The 16,841-nt window shown below is 42.1% G+C and overlaps 3 protein-coding genes across 3 annotated transcripts; 1 reads left to right on the top strand and 2 right to left on the bottom strand.

The window, feature by feature from the left end:
• Positions 1-1,161: 1,161 nt before the first annotated feature.
• On the top strand, positions 1,162-5,668 carry LOC306766009 (peptidyl-prolyl cis-trans isomerase FKBP10-like). The gene is made up of 10 exons (XM_079253583.1): positions 1,162-1,421; positions 1,800-1,945; positions 2,035-2,224; positions 2,309-2,454; positions 3,391-3,580; positions 3,663-3,808; positions 3,908-4,097; positions 4,344-4,486; positions 4,576-4,739; positions 4,847-5,668. Exons 1-10 carry the CDS (start codon positions 1,228-1,230, stop codon positions 5,033-5,035), a joined length of 1,698 nt encoding a protein of 565 aa, XP_079109709.1. The 5' UTR covers positions 1,162-1,227; the 3' UTR covers positions 5,036-5,668.
• Positions 5,669-5,775: 107 nt separating this feature from the next.
• On the bottom strand, positions 5,776-9,959 carry LOC306766016 (cytosolic 5'-nucleotidase 3-like). The gene is made up of 9 exons (XM_079253590.1): positions 9,858-9,959; positions 9,494-9,592; positions 9,337-9,406; positions 8,767-8,813; positions 7,421-7,506; positions 7,224-7,313; positions 6,954-7,116; positions 6,673-6,873; positions 5,776-6,597 (listed from the first exon to the last, which is right to left on the bottom strand). Exons 1-9 carry the CDS (start codon positions 9,858-9,860, stop codon positions 6,487-6,489), a joined length of 870 nt encoding a protein of 289 aa, XP_079109716.1. The 5' UTR covers positions 9,861-9,959; the 3' UTR covers positions 5,776-6,486.
• Positions 9,960-12,118: 2,159 nt separating this feature from the next.
• LOC306765804 (kelch-like protein 11) lies at positions 12,119-16,039 on the bottom strand (the record flags this gene model as incomplete). Its single annotated transcript, XM_079253310.1, has 2 exons — positions 12,119-15,284; positions 15,483-16,039. The coding sequence occupies 2 exons, from the start codon at positions 16,037-16,039 to the stop codon at positions 13,700-13,702; spliced, it is 2,142 nt and encodes a 713-aa protein (XP_079109436.1). The 3' UTR covers positions 12,119-13,699.
• Positions 16,040-16,841: the final 802 nt, after the last annotated feature.

Genomic DNA, 16,841 nt, shown 5'->3' with positions numbered 1-16,841 from the left:
CCAGGGGCCACTCCTCCTCTACCTCTCTGGAGAAAGAAAGCGAGTTACACAGAGGCGGAATGAGACCGGAAGTTAGGCTTGTTGCTCAGATACAGTAAAAGCACGAAATAATAGTCTAGTGCATCTTTTTCTCATGTTTGGATTGAACAGTCTCTATAAAAATCATCTGACTGAATTGGATTATTGAAGCTGCGTGACTTTGATAATATTTTTTATTTATTTTAAACAGCAGTGTCACTGGGCAGCTGAGTAGTTTTCTAATTTTCCATGTAGTTTATTTGTCTTTTCACTTATTTTGGAATGTTTTTTTTTTTTTTTATCTATCCACATCTAATAAGATTCATTCATTCATTTTATACGACACTTATTCCAATTCAGAGTCAATTTAATTTAATTTAATTTAATTTAATTTAATTTAATTTAATTTAATTTTTTCTTCTAAATTTTTCAGCAAGGTCAGATTAAGTTCACAATCAGAAAATAAATCTCATTTAAAAATTTTAGTTAATTTTCTTTTTTTTTTTTTTTTTTTTTTTTGGCTTTTAAGTTCACTGCATGACACCAGGAGGATTTCTTTTAAAGCTTAACTCTTAAAATTTACTCACTTTTATTTAAAGATAGTTTATCAAAGACAATTAAAGATACATAAATGTGGCTGGGATTCTTACAGGCATGTAATAAAACAAGCATAATGGTATGCAAAGAGAGGAGAGTCAATAAGCTGAAGGCATTTTGAAACTTTCACATACATAAGAAGCATAAAACAAAGAGGATGAAACCATTCTACCCAGTTACACGTACATTCCACAATATTATGTAAAATTTCTCGTCGTAAACATTGTTTATTGATAAACGACTAGATATGTAACAATGCAAATACCCAACAATGTATTTTTGTAATTTTATTGCTTATTGTCACATGATATATAAATTACATTTTAGAATTGGATGTTTCTTCGCATGTATTTTTGTATATTGTTGCAAAATCCCTGACATAGGCCATGAGTCATACTAAAACATATTTTATTTTATTTTATTGACAGACTATTATTTTGAACTCTTAGACCGGAAGTTGCGTTAGTTATTTCAGGCTACTTCACGTCCGGACCGTTTCAGACTTGTTGCAGCGCTTTACTCCCAGTTTCCACTGCAGGAACCACATCTCCCTGCTGGCTGGCAGCTGCTGCTAGTCTCTCTTCTCTGCACTGCTGTCTTCCTGGTTTCCGGATGGATTTATGGAAATCCTTCGAGCTGCTGTTTTTCTTCCATGTCGTAATTTGCAGTCCTGGGCCGCTGGTGGATGTTGTTGTGGATCGCTACGACATTCCCAAAGTTTGTCCCCGAGAAGTACAAACAGAGGACTTTATTCGGTATCACTTTAACGGTACCTTTTACGAGGACGGGAAGAAGTTTGACTCCAGGTGAAGCTTGAATGAAATGCAAAACTTTAAACGAGCCAAGTTGTTGGTGTTTCAGTGACCACACCAGAAACAGCAGCTTGTGATGTTTGCTCTGACTGACGGACATGATCCAAAATGGGGATTGTGGCTCTCCAGCAGTTTTCTTCTGCTAAGATAATAACTGCAGACGTGTCAGCCTAACAGCGTAATCACATGCATCTCAACAAACACCATTGTTTCATTGTGATTTAGTTTCCACAAAGTAACTGTCGTCCATTTTGATGCTTGTTGCCATGGAGATGGTTGGACTTTACATATGAAAGTACCGCATCCTAACGCTGTAACTAATTTCACATTGCTGCCCATACTTCTGTGTCATCCTACTTTCTGCATCTGCAGCCATGACCGAGGCAAAGCCTTCATCAGCCAGGTGGGCCTGGGCAGACTGATCACAGGGATGGACCGGGGTCTTCAGGGCATGTGTGTCAACGAGCGCAGGAGGATCACAATCCCGCCACACCTGGCATATGGGAGCATTGGAACAGGTGCAGACCTACAACAGCATACCTGCGGCACTTTTGCTGGCGACTACACGATCATAGTTTTGTGCCATCCTTTGCTGCTGATCCCTCAGGTGGAATAATTCCTCCGGATGCTGTCCTGGTGTATGATGTTCTTCTGCTGGACATCTGGAGCTCAGAGGACAAAGTCCAGATCCGGACACTCAGCAAGCCAGCAGGCTGCAGACGCACCGCTGCGGCAGCAGATTATGTCCGTTACCACTATAACGGCACCCTGCTGTCCGGTGAAGCCTTTGACTCCAGGTGAAGCTGCGCTGTAGCCCACTTCTGTCTTGTGCAAAGCATCTCATTTGTTCCATGAAATTTAACCTTTTTTTCTTTATTCAGTTACTCAAAAAATTCAACCTACGATACCTATCTGGGACAAGGCGACCTCATCAAAGGCTTGGATGAGGGTCTTTTGGGAATGTGTGTTGGAGAGAGACGGATCATTATCATCCCACCCTTCCTGGCATATGGAGAGAAGGGCCACGGTACAGACTTGCCTCCAAGATAAACCCTCTGATTGATTTAAGAATATTTTTTTTGGCTATAATCATTGAGACTTGGAAATTTATCATGGTTGGAAATGCTTTTATAGATCCATATTTTCCATTATTAATGCCATAGAGTGTTTCTGTAGCAATGTTTCAGAGATAATAACTATTTGAATTGATTAGATACCTGACACCAATCTGTTAGTATACTTTACACTTTTTGTGGGTGTGCACTGATCCACCCACTTTTACTTCTTAGTATCCAAGCCAAATGGGCTTTGGAACTAAACCACGAATGGTCTGTATTTAAAGTTAGTTGGCAGAGAAACTTGTTGATCAAAATTAGACTTATCTGGGTCTTAGAATACTTCCTGTGTTGTTATGTTATAAAGATATGAAGAAAGGCCATGCTGGAAGTGATCAATAAGGATTGCAAACATCCTCCAATATTCTCAGTTGCTGCAAGTTTCCTGTGAGAGTAAAATGAGTAATCTGCCAGGAAAGACACAAACGAACTTTGGGTTTTGTGTAAAGTCGATCATGTTTGGACAGTAACATTTTGCAACAATGCATTACATTTTAGTGAGATTACGTTTGATAATGTTGAAGGTCCTGGATCATAAGGGGACATTTACTCCCGAGTTGCATCGTTTCATGTTTGAGAGCCGTGTGCTTTCACTGTTGCTATGGATGGCTGCAGGATGGTTTGTGAATCTCTTTTAAATTATAGGGCCTCCTACGTATTTAACCTCAGTGTCTCAGTTTTTGTTTCTAGACTTGTGAGTGGAGAGGATTTTAAAAATCTTTGAAGTGAATATTGATTACCATGCTTAGTAAAAGAAAAGTTATATCATTTCTGCTTCTGTTGAGTTATTGAATCTTTTAATATGCTGTAAATTCTTAATACAGATTAACATGCCTTTGTCCCAACAGGAACTATGATCCCCCCTCAGGCCACGCTGGTGTTCGAGGTGCTGCTGGTTGATGTTTTTAACCCTAAAGATGATCTGATCGTGGAGGTGAAGGAGGTGCCTACAGTCTGCACTCGTAGGACGGTGGCTGGAGATTACATCCGCTACCACTACAACGGGACCTTCCAGGACGGCACACCCTTCGATTCGAGGTAAACCTCATGTTTTTCACATTTAGAAAGGTAAATAAAACAAATTTAATCTGAATCCTCAACGTCACTCTTACTTTAACAGCTATCAGCGAAACAGCACGTACAACACGTATGTTGGCATGGGATATGTGATCAGAGGGATGGACAAAGCTCTGCAGGGCCTTTGCATGGGAGAGAAAAGGAGGATCACCATTCCTCCCCACATGGCCTATGGTGAAGACGGAGTTGGTGAGTTTCGTGGGTGTAAAACATTAAAGTGAGGCAACAGACCACAAGTACTTGTTAATGTTTGTAATGCTGTGTGTTTATTTTCCCGTCTGGCTGCAGGAGACCTCATTCCTGGCTCTGCTGTGCTGGTCTTTGACATTCACGTCATTGACTTCCACAATCCCAAAGATGCAGTGGAGATTAAAGTTACCCACAAGCCTCAGGAATGTAATTTGACCAGCGAAGCTGACGATTTGCTTCAGTATCGCTACAACTGCTCATTGATGGACGGGACCCTGCTGTACTCCTCGTGAGCGCCCTCTGCTGTTCACTTTGCTACACTGCATCCTCCGACTTCATGCATGTAAATCATTGCTGGCTCCTTGTCTGACAGATTTCACTTGGCTTTGGAACTAGACACATAACCATTTATGTATCCATGGCAACAGCACGTATGCTTGCATGGCTCAAGGTTTTGGTACAAGGATGGTTTTCAATCAGCTTATGTCAATTTCTTTCATTAAAAAGTGACAGCAGCTTAATTGTTGCATTGCAGGGACCAGTTTGACTCACCCTCAGTCACAACTCTGGGAGCCAATAAGGTGATCTTGGGTCTGGAAGAAGGTTTGGAAGGCATGTGTGTGGGTGAGAAGCGAGAAGTGGTCATCCCTCCCCACTGGGCGCATGGTGAAAATGGAGGTCAGCTTTTGGGACATGTTCAGATGTGCATAATTTCCTTTTAGCTCATGTTTGATTCATATTTTGTCTCCTCTGATTGATGCCTTTAGCTGGAGTAGTTCCCAGAAGTGCAGTTCTCCTTTTTGAACTGGAGTTGGTGGAGTTGCAGAAAGGTGTGCCTGAAGGTTACATGTTTGTATGGCTTGGAGACACCCCCGATCCTCTCTTTGATGCCATGGACCTCAATCAAGACAAAGAGGTTCCTCTGGAGGAGGTATGTAGACAAGGAAATTCTGCTCCAATTATTCTGCCAAATGCAGGTTTTTAGAGGAGGAAATGTGAAAGCAAGCGGCAAAATGCCGTCTGTGTTTTGTGCTTCAGTTTTCTAGCTTCATCAGGCTTCAAGTTAAAGAAGGCAAAGGTCGACTTCGGCCAGGGGTCGATGCAGAGAGCATTATTAAGGATATGTTTGATCACCAGGACCAGAACAGAGATGGAAAGATTGTGGAAAATGAACTGAACGTGAAGGTGGAGGAGGACTCTAAGGAAATGAGACGAGATGAGTTATGAAGCAAATGTGTTTATGCGACAATAAACGGGCAAATTCAGGTTGTAGTTACGTTGCCATTTCGGCAACTGTCTTGATATTGTTCTGAAAATGTTTCAAAAGTTGCTGAGCCTTTTATTTTTAAAGTTACAGTTTGCTGCTAAATTCGGTACCATTTCACATCTACAGACACATTACGGGGAGACCATGACATCTATAAATCATTAAACATGTCTGTTTTCTTTAAATGTGAGCCATTAAAAGGGCTTTAGCCATCAGTAATTGTATTTTCAAAATTAAATTTTTCTTGTCAGCAATGGCAAAATACCAAGGATGAAAAATCCACATGCATAAAGCTTTAAAAGGAAGCATCAGTTTTCATCACTGCATCAGTGTGGCATACAGGCAGATCCATAATCACATTAATGATCTTGCAAAGCATTTGGGCTTCAACTTCCTGAATAATCCAGCTATTAATAAGTCAAATGACTGCTTAATGGTGTATAGTCTATGTTTTGCCTCTGAATTTCCTCTTCTGACTAAAAACCACTGGTTGTAAAGTATCTTCAGTTGTAGAAAATGATGTAATTCTTATGGAAAAAAAGAAAACTTGTATAATAAAAAGTTGTGATAAACTTCCATTTCATTCTTCCTGTACAAACACAACCTAAAACTGGCAGAGTTTAATAAAATACGCATGAAACCTACATTTTATGATCAAGAGCAACAGAGCTTGAAAGTAAAAGAAAGAAAATCCTCTCCGTAACAGGACAGACAAAACAAAATGAGGTTTATTGGAACCTTTGTTGCAGTGTAGAAAATGACGCTTGGTGACCAACAACTCATTTGAATGACAAACATCAATCTTTTTTTCTTTGTAAAACCTTCACACCTCTGAGGTCGCGGTCTCAACAAATATTACAGCCTCTTTGATATTTTTCCTTTTTTTTTAATCCCTGAATTTAAAAACAGTTGTTAAGGTACAGAGTAATAATCATACAGTGGTGTTACCCAACAGAAACCTAAGCTGAAACATGTTTTAGGTATAGGATGATAATAGACAGAGAGGAGCTTCATTGTTCATAAAGAAGCTGGAAACTGCTTTTAAACTAAAGGCCAAATCAAGGTGTGGCTTCTCCATTGTGCATTTTCCTTTCCCATCATTACATCTTACCAATCAGACATGAAAAGTATGTGTTAGATAATGCATACCCTGTTTGCATAAAATCCAATGTGGTCCAAACCCACTTTTGTTAATGAACACATAGTACAGAGGTGATGTGTGAGGGAGCTGTGTCTTTGAACTGGTGTTAAAGAATCATGTGCCGAAAAGGTGTGAACGTTTTAGTAAAATAGAAAATGATCATGTAACATTCCTAGCTGGTTAATAAAGAATCCCACTGGCTCCATCTGAAAAGTAGTCTCCGTAGCTGAAGGTCCTGGAGTGTGTGCCGACATGGGGAGAATCAGCAGTTCACTTGTTGCCAGTGAGATAGAGGAGAACAGCATTAGGGACATCCAAGGTTTCATCCTCTACTAGCACAATGTCATATGAGTCCAAGTACGACTGTTTCCTCTCTTCAACCTGAAGACAAAATGAGAGTACTATGAGTGTTGCTATGCAAACTAATGAGTAACAGAATGCATGCTTTTTACTTACCTTATCATTGAGGAACCCAATCTTGAGGATGTTTTCCATATTCTGCACTCCATCAGCCATGGCCAGATCCCCAAGGGAGTCTCCCATCAGCAGTACATTGGGCCGTGTCCGTAGCTCCTGGAAATGGCCTGTGTTGAGCAGTGCACCTTCCCTTTTATTGTAGATATGAATCAACTCTCCCTTAAAGGCCCTCAACACTCCCTGCCCAAACAGAAAGATCTCTGTTATTTTTTTAAAACTCTACTATTGCGGTAAAACAGTTTGTGAAGATGGGAACTCACAGACTCGTCAAAGTCCATGTAGTTGGAGAAGACGTTGACATTGGGGTGAAAGACACCATTCTGCCGAATCACCTCCTCCAGGATGTCTCCTATTCCAGCAGAGAAGATGAGCAGAGGGATGCTGTGCTGGTGCAAGTGGTCAAAGAACAGCTGGAAGCCATCTCTGTTAAAACATTCACTCATTATTCAAATATCACATAAAATATTCTAAAAAAAAAAAAAAAACCACTCCAAACTACAATGTAAACTTCAGCTTTGTGATGTTCTTACCTCAGTTTGGCTTCAGACTCATGAACTGCTTTGGCCAGCAGGTCTTTCCTGATCTTCTGCGCCACCAGGAGTTCATGAGCTTTGGTCCACCTGTATATAAGAGCAGCACAATTTTTCAACATGGTGAAGTAGATAAATACCACCTCAAAACTACAAACTCAAAGCAGTGATGAACATAGTTTGTGACGGATACTCACCACTCCACCATTAAAGGTAGCTTCTGCTCTACAGACAGTGAACTGTCAATCTCGATGGGGTAGTAAGTCTTAAGAAGTTCATCCAGCTGAGGAAAACAAAACAATATTCTGAGAACTTACCAACTTGGTGCAGTCTGATCATAGTCATGCTTACTGTCTGAATGCTTGTACCTTTCTTTTCATCCACTAGATGGCAAAGTGGGTCACTGCTAGTGGATGAATGACTGATTTTATGTATGTTTAATAATTTAAAAATATAAATGGTAAATCTACAAAATGTAAAACGCATTGTTCTTTTATATTTCAACAGTGACTTATACATGGAAGAGCAATTCCAACTTTAAACCCTTTGTCTTTTTTTAATAAGATAAACTTTATATATACATTTATACATTTTTTCAAGGTCACAAAGTTCTTCACAACAATAAAAACAGAAAACCTGCAACATGTGGAGGAAAAAAAACAAAAAACAAAAAACAGTATAAATACACAGCAGTGTCACTGAGTCTTTTTGGAGCTAAAATGCCTGAACAAAGATGTTTTTAAGAGATTTTTAAAAGCATCTACTGAATCCAGAGATCCTGGTGAAGCTCATTCGAGAGACGGGGAGCAACAGATTTAAAATGAACGGTCTCCCTGGGTTTTAAAATGGGTTTGTGGGACCATCAACAGGTGTTCCCCGGTCGACCTTAGACTTCGAGCCGGACTGTAGGGCTTAACTAAGTCCTCAGTGTAACTAGGGCCCTGTCCATTTATGGCTCGGAAAGTAAGTACCAGGATTTAAAACGAATACGATATTCAACAGGAAGCCAGTGAAGAGACTTTAACACGGGTGTGATGTGGGCTCTTCTGCTGGTTCTAGTCAGAAGCCTCACTGCTGAGTTTTGCATTGTCTGAAGACGAGCCAGTGCTTCCGTGTTAAGGCATGTCAATAAGCTGTTGCAATAGTCTAATCGTGAGGACACAAATGCGTGTATAATCATTTCGAGCTCTTGCGTAGACATCATTGGTCTCACCTTTGCAATATTACGTAGTTGGAAAAAAAAGCTATTTTTAGCCAACTGTCTTGAATGATGGTCTAATGACATGGATTCATAGAATATTACCCCAAGGTTTCTCAGTTTAGGCTTGGCTGAAGAGATCAGGTTGCCTAGATGTTGCTTTATGTCGGGGATTTCACTGTCTGGAGCAATAATAAGTGTCTTGGTCTTTTTGGAGTTAAGTTGGAGACTGTTATTGCTTAAACACTGTTTTACTTTTGAAAGACAGGACAGTTAGATTATCTGTGACAAATCAATGATCCAACTGATGCTAAACCTGTTTCTGTTCGAAAGTAGCTTTCCAACCTTTTGTCTGCAGTCTTCTGAGATGACGTTGCTGTTGTCAAGAATATCTGCAATTGAAACACACATTGACAAGCTGTAAAACACTGAGTCAAAAATCAACTTTCATGTTTAGTTACAGAGAGAGCATCTCTGAATTAATCCTAAATTTAAAGTGTGGCATGTTCTGGAAGTATATTCTTTGGAAATTAAGATCAACCTGTAGTAGAAAATAAATTAAATAAGCACACAATATCATCTGGAAAACATGCGGGCAGTGAGATGGCATGGTCATGAATGGCTGTCAGTGGCTGTGAATCACTGGTGGTTGTGAATTCAAAATGTGCTCAGATTCAGTCATATAATTAAAAAGAAACCCAAGACTTTTTTCACATGAAGGAGTTAAATGTTCTGCAGTAGCCAAGTCAAGGCCATCATCTAAACTCATGCAAGCCTGCATGGTAAAGTCAGTACTAAAGGCAGCGAAGTCCACAAATAATAGCAACTGGAGACAATTGCATATAAAGCTATTTTTGCAGCAAAAGATGAAGAAGAGAGACAATATAACAGAATGTGACATAAGAAAGCACTCACTGTGACAGGTAGGGCACCTTTTCCCGTTGAATGAAAATCTTGTTAGGGTCATGTCAAAATCTGAGATAATCTGGAAACGTCAAGAATATTGCATCAACCCTATAATATTTTTTCTTATCAGTTTGATCGTTTTAATTGTGGTTGTGAGGGAGGATACCTGCAGGGTATTGGAGCCAGCCTTCAACATAGACTCTATGGTCTTCTCGACCCCCTGGGGGTCTTTCATACACACAGAGGGCTTTGACAGCTCTGGAATCTGTGTAGACAGTGTTAAAATGACAGGGAATTAAACAGCACAGTATGCTAAAATAAGACAGGCAACCAAACAAGATTGCAGCTGTGCTAAAACAAAACTAATAAAACCCCATTATTAGACTCTTATTTAACCTGACCGGTTTAGCTAGCCAGAGTACAGCAGTAAGTTAGCGATAGCCACAGTTTGCTTTAGCAGGGGAGTATGCTAGTTCATTTGTGTTTAGTCTTTATGTGCTGACTGTTTCTGTCAAAGTTTGCTGTATTACCATTTCGGGGGGTGGGGGAGAAATACTGCCGAGTCGTTTAGGTTATTTAGGTAAAAGCCGTGTGGTAGCTGCCCTTGCTGGAATACAAACCCGTGCTATGCTAGAACGGCACTGCTGCTTTCAGGGTCTGTCGAAAGTGTCGGAATTTTTGAGTGAAAGTGTTGGCATCAAATGATAAAGATGTTAACTGCGCGTGCTCATCATATTTGAGTGACTAAAACATAAAGGTTTATCAACTTATACATATTAGCAATTAAAGTCCCTAACTCTAATACATTTATGAGCAGTTTTGATCTGAAATTTCTTTTATCACAAAATGGTAACGGACACTTTAAAGCAACACTTGTGTAACTAGAGGCGCACGGTGTGCAACCTTCCCCCGAAAGCAAAAGCACTAATTTAGGGTTCCTACCCACCACTCAGGACTGTTCTACTAACATCCCACATTCAAAATGAACCATCGATCCAGGAAATACACTGCTCAAAAAATAAAGGGAACACTTAAACAACACAATGTAACTCCAAGTCAACCACTTTTCTGTGAAATCGAACTGTCCACTTAAGAAGCAACACTGATTGACAATCAATTTCACATACTGTTGTACAAATGGAATAGACAACATGTGGAAATTATAGGCAATTGGCAAGACACACCCAATAAAGGAGTGGTTCTGCAGGTGGTGACCACAGACCACATCTCAGTTCCGATGCTTTCTGGCTGATGTTTTGGTCACTTTTGAGTGCTGGAGGTGCTTTCACTCTAGTGGTAGCATGAGACGGAGTCTACAACCCACACAAGTGGCTCAGGTAGTGCAGCTCATCCAGGATGGCACATCAATGCGAGCTGTGGCAAGAAGGTTTGCTGTGTCTTTCAGTAGTGTCCAGAGCATGGAGGCGCTACCAGGAGACAGGCAAGTACATCAGGAGACGTGGATGAGGCTGTGGGAGGGCAACAACCCAGCAGCAGGACCGCTACCTCCTTCTTTGTGCAAGGAGGAGCACTGCCAGAGCCCTGCAAAATGAGCTCCAGCAGGCCACAAATGTGCATGTGTCTGCTCAAACAAACAGTCAGAAACATCTGACTCCATCAGGGTGGTATGAGGGCCCGACGTCCACAGGTGGGGGTTGTGCTTACAGCCCAGCACCTTGCAGGACTTTTGGCATTTGACAGAGAACACCAAGATTGGCAAATTCGCCACTGGCACCCTGTGCTCTTCACAGAGGAAAGCAGGTTTACACTGAGCACATGTGACAGACGTGACAGAGTCTGGAGACGCCGTGGAGAACGTTCTGCTGCCTGCAACATCCTCCAGCATGACCAGTTTGGCAGTGGGTCAGTAATGGTGTGGGGTGGCATTTCTTTGGAGGGCGCACAGACCTCCATGTGCTCGCCAGAAGTAGCCTGACTGCCATTAGGTACCGAGATGAGATCCTCAGACCTCTTGTGGGACCATATGCTGCTGCGGTTAGCCCTGGGTTCCTCCTAATGCAAGACTATGCTAGACCTCATGTAGCTGGAGTGTGTCAGCAGTTCCTGCAACATGAAAGCATTGATGTTATGGACTGGCCCGCCCGTTCCACAGACCTGAATCCAATTGAGCACATCTGGGACATCATGTCTCGCTCCATCCACCAACACCAAGTTGCACCACAGACTGTCCAGGAGTTGGCGGATGCTTTAGTCCAGGTCTGGGAGGAGATCCCTCAGGAGAACATCTGCCGCCTCATCAGGAGCATGCCCAGGTGTTGCAGGGTTATACAGGCACGTGGAGGCCACACACACTACTGAACCTCATTTTGAATTGTTTAAAGGACATTACATCAAAGTTGGATCAGCCTGTAGTGTGTTTTTCCACTTTAATTTTGAGTACAACTCCATATCCATACCTTCATGGGTTTATACATTTGATTTTCATTGATAATTTTTGTGAGATTTTTGTTGTCAGAACATTCAACTATGGAAAGAACAAAGTATTTAATCAAAATATTTCATTCATTCAGATCTACATGTTACGTTAGTGTTCACTTTATTTTTCTCGCAGTGTATATTTTAACTGAGAAAAATGGTTTAAATGATCAATGTTCATAGCACTAACCTACCGGTGTCTCCAACGGAGTTGTAACTTTGTGAATCAGCCACAGAAAGCTCATCTTTTCCCACAGTAATATCCAACAAAGCAATAATACATTACACATGGGTAGATCTTACAAAACTTTAATTGCAAGTGATATTAGCATTTCTTACATCCAATATAAGGACACAATATGAGGACATCACATGCAAAGCAAATACATAGCTTATATCAGTTAATATTTGCAGTGCTATTTATGTTGGTCATAAAGTGGAAATGAATATCATTTCTGCGCTCTGTAACCTTGATGCTGCAGTAAGCAGTTCACAGGCTGTTTCTGAATGTCAGTCAAAACACATTTTATATCAATTCCCTTTTGTTTTGCCTTTAAGTGTGATTCCTTTTCATTCCATCTATTAAGTCTCTTTGGTGAGCAAAAGGAGACAACAAAACAGCATATCACATGTCCAATTTACACCTAACTGGAAGTGAATTACAGCAAAACAGGATTAAACAATACATTTAATGTTTGAAACAATCCTGATCATACTGATTACACATTTGTTCCAAGATTAAATCTTAGTTGCTAGAAGCCAGTTAAAATAAGCATATCCAGAATACAATCACTTTGTCTGATATGACACAAAGGAAATATGTGAAGTCAAAGTGAAGTAGCAATTTAAACTCATATGCTTCTTTAAGACTTTACAATTAGATGTCAAAAAGTGCAGATCCAGGGAAGCTTTAGTCATTCTTTGCAGAGCAATAACTGAACCTGTGCAACTACAACTCTTAAGCATTCCCTCACTCACACATAAACATTTCATCTTTAATAAACTGGATTACATTGATAAATTTAGCACAAAAGTGCAAAAAGAGGAATGATTAAGCCATTGCCAGTGATTTGGAGCTCAATGCAGTGGCAGGATAGAATGCTTAAATGTCACTAATAAAGGAATGTTTTTATAAAGATCTCATCACATCTTTTTGGGATTTTAGTTTGCTCATCACTTCATATCTTCAGGGACCTGGAGAAGCATTGCAAGTGTTACGTAAAGAACAAAAATGACCTAAATACACTGTATAGCTGTTGAGTAGACATGACAGACGACAGATTTTCACAATAAACATCCTTTTCGTGTTAATTCACATTAAAAGCTGAAGCTGTAAAATAACGAGCAGAACCTTCCTAATAAAGCTAGTGAGTAAGTTAGGCTTTTGGACTGAGGTTAGACTTCCATGAGGAGATTGTCACAGTGTTACAATGGAATGATGAGACTTCATTAAGAATGTAGGAATGCAATTATTACTGATGTCACATATTTTTCCCCACTACAGGCGTACAATAAAGGAATGTAAAATATCATAGAAATGTATACATATATAGCTTTAGACTATTTATGTACAAATAGATAAACAGCATCTACACCAACATAAATGGCTGAAGCATATTAAGTTTTTGGCTGCTCAATAACACTCTTATTCACATGTCTACATCCATCTTACCCCTTCCAACAGACCACCAGCTGATTAATATACACCTGCCCACACATTTCATGGCTTACAAGGATCAGTTATCAATACAACACGGCATTAAAGTGAATGCTGGACTGTTTAATGAATGAAATCTAGACTGAAAAAACACGTTCCACTTTGTTTTTTTTCTTCATGTATGAGTGGGTGTCAGTGATGGCTGTGGTGGGATAATGTTTTGCTGTAAATCTTCTGCTGGAGCTGTGGAGCTCCTGGTTGGAGCAGTTGTTGACTTGTTCAGCACTCTATCTGCGACTGGAGCTGCCGACGTAGGGTCAGTGTGCGGCGGTGAAGCTGCTGCATCTGCTGCATGCGATCTCTCTGGCGAGCCAGGTTCTGTGGCATCGGATACCGCTGGCAGCCATACAGGAACCGGTACGGGATGCGGACATGGCAGGCGGTAGCTCGACAGCGAGGCTGAGGCATGGGGGGCAGCAGCATCCAACGCTTCCTCTCAGCACAGTAGCGGTAGGCTTCCTTGCGGTACTGCTTATCCACATCATCGCTGTTCTTCCAGCCTCCGATGATGAAGACATCCTCATCAAAGTGGCAGATAGCAGCACCCTCGATGCTGGTTACCTCTGGAGGCAGGCTCTCAAGAATCTCATCAGATATGCGCACACTAATCTTCTGCCTGGCAACCTCATCCCGCACTGTGTAGCTTTTGGGGCAGCAGGAGGCTGTGTGGTAGAAATTAGTAGAAGCCACAGCCATTTGGAATATGCAGTAGTTATCAATAAGCGGCAACGAATCAACATCCTGCCACTGACGACTCTCTGTGTCATATCGAGTGGTTACAGTCTTCAGTCCATCCTCGTTGTCCGTATCCACAGGTGTGCGTGCCGTGACATACACATAGCGATCCTCAACACTCACTGCCTTCACATCTCGTAGGATCTTGGGAGCAGATTCCAGATTGTGCCACTTGTCCTGCTCAGGCTCATACACACTAACATCTTTGAAACCTGGACTGAAGTTGCCATGACCACCGATGCTGTACAGGATATCCTTAATGCAGGTTAGGCCAAAAGAGTGCTTGCGTGTGGTTAAGTTGCTCACCTGCTCCCAAGTGTTGCGGTTTGGATTGTAACGCTCCACTGTCTTCGCAAAGCCAGGCTCCATAGAACCAGCTACGTAGACGTGGGACTCTGTGGCAGCGATGGCATGGCCATCCAGGTGGTTGTGGATGTGAGGCAAGTTAACCCAGCGATCTTCATAAATGAAGTAGCCCACGCACTCACTCAGGTAGTCCCCTCCTTCTGACACTCCACCCACTACCATGATAACGTCCATATTCTGGCCAAAACGAGGCTGAAATGAGGCCATATGGGAGGACCAGAACTCCATGTCTGCTGACTTGAGGTTTTCAAAACGAATGGCGTGACCCTCTACAGCCTCTGACACCAGCTGGAGACAGGCCTCGTTGGCAGCCACCAGCCGTTCATTTTTCACCACCCTGGTCAGGTAGGTGGGCTTGATCTGGGGCAGCCTGAGGAGACGAAACAGCTCCTCGAAGTAGCGGCTTCGTTCTTCTGGGCTCTTCTGCACCCACTTCACCACAGCCTCAAATAGCACCTCCTCTGAGTCCACCGTGATCTCTGCATCTGACAGCCAGTCACGGACCAGGTGAAAGGGGAGTGTATAGAACTCCTCATCCTGGATAACTTTGTGGAAGTTGCGCCGGATCATATCTGCAGCACGCAGAGCAAGCTGGTCCAAGGTGTACATGTGGGCCAGGCTGTGCACGGCAACACAGTTAGTCAGGCTCAGCTTCTTCTTGAGGAACTCTCCACAGAAGTCTTTCAGCTGAAGCAGCAGGAACCTGGCAAGAGGTAAGCAGAGAAAACTTATTACAGACCATCAGAGAATGAGCACTTCCTGTTTGCCAGAATATAAAGGGCTTTTCGGATTTGACCTGAAAGATAAAGGCTTTGCTTTTGACTACACAAAAGTAGTCATTTAAAGCAAGTGCTGCTACAGAAGGCCTCATGCAAGCTCACGTGATTTATTGAACATATACCTGTCTGCAAGCTCCAGTACTTCGTGTACATTGCAGGTGCTGACGCGGATCTCTCCGGTGTACATGTACTGGATGACGCTCTCCACCGTCTCCGGGTCCGGCCCCAGCTCTGAGCTCCATTCTTTCATCTCCACCCTTCCGGACAGGGACTCGGAAAACTGCCCTCCCAGCAGTGGTGTGAAATAATCCGTGGCAGCAGCCAGAACAGACCTGTGGGCTGAAAACTCGCAGCTCTGGACGTTCCCTGTCGCCGCCCCGCTGCTGAAGGCCAGCGTCACGTCGCAGAACAAGCCCTGCTTCCTCTGCTCGTTCTGCCGCCGAGACAGCTCTGAACAGTGGGAGGAGGAGGTGAAGTCCTCGGCCTCTTCCGCGTCTCCGTCTCCGGCAAGTGCACTGGGCGTTCCGCTGCCGCCGCCACCGCCGCTGCTGCTGCTTCTGGCGGTGTCCTCCGGGTTGGGGGCCGCCGCTGCCATTCTACTGCCAGCGCTGGAGTTGAGCAGTGGTGGGAAATGAAGTAAACTCGCGACGGAAAGGAGGCGACATACGCAGCCACACATACGTGGAGTCCAGGCCGAGATAACCGCTGAAGCACGTTTCGTATTCGTTGCGTCACATCCGTGATTTGAAAGGAACCGTTAGCGTAGTCAAGCTAAAATCCCACATTATTTTTCGCTCTGTCAGTAAAATATTTATGTCATTTACTGAAATATTTTGTTTTGTTATTTGTCCTAAAACTGAACTGTAGCACCCAAACAATGCAAGAAAATATGACGTAGTACACGAGCAGCTACGTGTACAAATAAATTCTAGCCATGACCGCTAATGTATTATTATTATTATTATTATATTATTATTTTAATTAATCTGAGTAGATTAATATGATTGAAACGCTCGTCTGAAAGACGGAAATGACCAACAACAAACGAACTTCCCCATGGTAAACACAGGCAGAATCTTTGACATGCGCACTGGGCAGTAGAGGGAAGGAGCGGCTGGGGGACGTAAGTGACGTTCCCACGTTTCAGAAGCAGAAAGCTGGTATCAGGCATGTGTTTTTATCCTGCATGCTGAAAGTCAGATTGAAAAAAACATCTAATGCGTTTTAACACTAACCACATACTACACTATGCTTCTGCTTTCAACAAAAATAGTCACTTCTATTCAGAAATCCAGGTTTTAATCTTCTAAAAATAAAAAATATCTACCATAATACTTACTAGACATGCAAATAGAAATGTGAAAGTCATAGTCTGTTTTAATAAGTCAAAAGCTCAAAGAGCCTCACAGAAGGATATTACAGATGGATTCTCTACATTAACAGGCCAGGACAAACTTATTTCCCACAATTTACACTAACCA

Source organism: Telmatherina bonti, assembly GCF_933228915.1.
Source record: "Telmatherina bonti genome assembly, chromosome: 14".
Lineage (NCBI taxonomy): Eukaryota > Metazoa > Chordata > Actinopteri > Atheriniformes > Telmatherinidae > Telmatherina > Telmatherina bonti.
Note: the sequence above shows the minus strand (reverse complement) of the source record. Positions and strands in the feature narration are given on the sequence as shown.